Below are 2,425 nucleotides of genomic sequence, written 5' to 3'. Positions count from 1 at the left end.
TAATGTTTTCTTTTGACACATTCTACCAGTATACGAAGTTTCAAATTTTTTAGCTAACTAGAAAATTCCGTCTATCAAACAGAAAAGATCCCGCTTCTCTGTCAATCATTCACACACTACAAAAAGTGAATTAAAAAATGTCATTTATCTCTCTCTCATATACACACACAGCAGTACACACACGCACATCAATTCTTGATTCACGCCAACTTCAAAAGAACTTCCCTCATACAATCGTGTTTTCTCTGTCTCTTTCGCCTTCACGCTGACTTCAAAAGATCCCCTTTCTCCCGAACCTAAATGTAAAAAAAAAAAAATTTTACGGAAACCGACGATCATCTTCACAAATGTAAATAAACACAAGTGGTTTATATGTCGTGTGACTAGTATCGTAAGATCGCCCCCATATTTTTAATACGATAAATTTTCGTTTCATAAGAAATTAGACATTTATATATAAAACGAATGAAAACTTCCGTTCATCGTTTAAAAAGTTATCGTCTGCCAGTGAGAATAATGGACGACATAAAGCTAAGTCTTCCGGCCAAAGTTACCGAGGATACTCTCTTCGTTACAGCATCAAGTGGTCAGTGAAATTTGAAGCGTCTTCTCCAAATTCGTAATAATTTTCTTTACTCTTAGTATTTCGGTACTTCTTCGTTTTCAAGGCTCAATGAAGGTATTTACACTGTATTTCTTTTTCAGGATGAAAACAGGATTTCTTTCCTTTATTTTTATTATTGTTTGATTTTTTTTTTTTTTGCAAGACCGGAAAGTGAAAGTTTGATTTAGTCTACAAAATATACAAATCTTCAAAATATCCATATGATAAACGAGAAATCTCGGAATTCAAGCTTCAAGCTCAGAAAATTTTCAGAATAAAAATTTGGTTAATGTTTACCCGGAAATGAAAATCCAAAAAATATACTGGAATGTGTATAAAACAATGTGTAGGAAACGATATGAAAAAACAAAAAGGACGCAAAGCAACGGGAGGAGGGTGGGGAAAGGACTTTGGAAAATGCACAAGATCCGAGCTTTTCTTTCGTAGCTTTTACGAAAATAGAGTTTTTTCAATGAAATTTTATAGAAATACCTTTCAAACGATTATAAAGAAATTTGTGGGGAAAATCTTTTCCAAGGGGCCTTTTCGGGTACGGAAAATACGAATCTGCAAAAAAATTGGCAAAAATCGACATTTCTAATTTAAAACCCCCCCCTCTCTTTCCTTCATTTTTCACTATTTTCAGAATTTTTTTTTTTAATATGCAGAAAAATATGGAGATTATGATTCTGAAAATTTTTGTAAAATGTTTTTGGCGATCTTTCGGGTACTTGTCTATTGTCGTGGTCCCGGTTTCGCACAGAAGACTGTGAGCATGACCTTGCCAGCGGAGGGCTGCACCCTTGCCTTCTTTGGAGGGGGTGAGTCACGGTGCTTCCACTGCATTGACTGGGCTTTGGTCTCTGGATCATCGTGATGGACCCAGGTTTCATCCTGTGTAATCTGTCTTTTGAAAAATTTTGACTCATCTTCTTGGCACATCTCCAAATTCACCCTTGAGCACTCGACGCGTTCTTGCTTCTGGAAAGGCGTGAGCAACCTGGGAATCCATCTGGCAGACACCTTTTGCATATGCAAATGGACATGAATGATAGTTTCCACAGACCCGGTACTAATCTTGACCTCATGGGCTATTTGGCGAATAATTATGCGTCAATCTTCCAAAATGGCAGCCTCAACTTGACGGGCAGATGCTTCATCAATGGCAGAAGTGGGCGACCAGATCTGGGAGCTGTTTCCACAGAGTTCCGACCATGTTTGAATTCACGATGCCAGCGTTTTACAAGGTCATATGATGGGGCATCATCACCATAAGTTACTTTCATTTCATCAAAAGTCTCCCGTGGTGTGCGTCCTTTCAAATACAAAAACCGGATCACTGCTCGACACTCAACAGGCTCCATTTCACACTTGACTCGGTTCAAACACCTGTAAATCAGAAACCACAATTAATTCAGAGCTGTAATTTGCCCCTTACTCTATAGAAATATAAATGATTGCACATGCAAAATTTCAGCTAGATCAAACAACTGCAAGTGGGTCAGAGGCATTACTTATTGAACGTCCCTCGTAGTTCGGTTCATATAGTGGAGATCGATGACAGCTTGTTCTTCAATAGCAAGAACAATGTAGAAAGAATATGTCGCAAAACTTGGGGTGTCGGATGCTATGACACCACAACAAGAAAAGGATTTCTTCAACTTGTACCCGATAGGTGTACAGAAACGGAATGTTATTAGCCACAACATTCTTCCAGGAACTGCTGTTATAACTAACAATTTGGCAAGCTATTGTAATCACCACATACTCGGTTACATTCACCAAACGGTAAATCTGTATATATATAATATATATACATAT

The 2,425-nt window shown here is 37.8% G+C and overlaps 1 protein-coding gene across 4 annotated transcripts in view; it reads left to right on the top strand.

The window, feature by feature from the left end:
- The first annotated feature begins 288 nt into the window (after nt 1–288).
- Nucleotides 289–2,425, top strand: part of LOC115224126 (coiled-coil domain-containing protein 73-like) — a 182,801-nt gene continuing 180,664 nt past the window's right edge. Inside the window, exon 1 of one of the 4 annotated variants that reach the window (XM_036512722.1) lies at nt 289–586. In XM_036512722.1, the coding sequence (XP_036368615.1) occupies nt 466–586 (121 nt within the window). In that variant the 5' untranslated portion in view covers nt 289–465. Of the gene's footprint in view, nt 680–2,425 lie in introns of all 4 variants that reach the window. The other 3 variants (XM_029794930.2, XM_036512723.1, XM_029794931.2) reach the window with 3 other exon arrangements.

Source organism: Octopus sinensis, linkage group LG24 (genome assembly GCF_006345805.1).
Source record: "Octopus sinensis linkage group LG24, ASM634580v1, whole genome shotgun sequence".
In the NCBI taxonomy this organism is placed as follows: Eukaryota; Metazoa; Mollusca; class Cephalopoda; order Octopoda; family Octopodidae; genus Octopus; species Octopus sinensis.
This window is presented reverse-complemented; position numbering and strand designations above follow the sequence as displayed.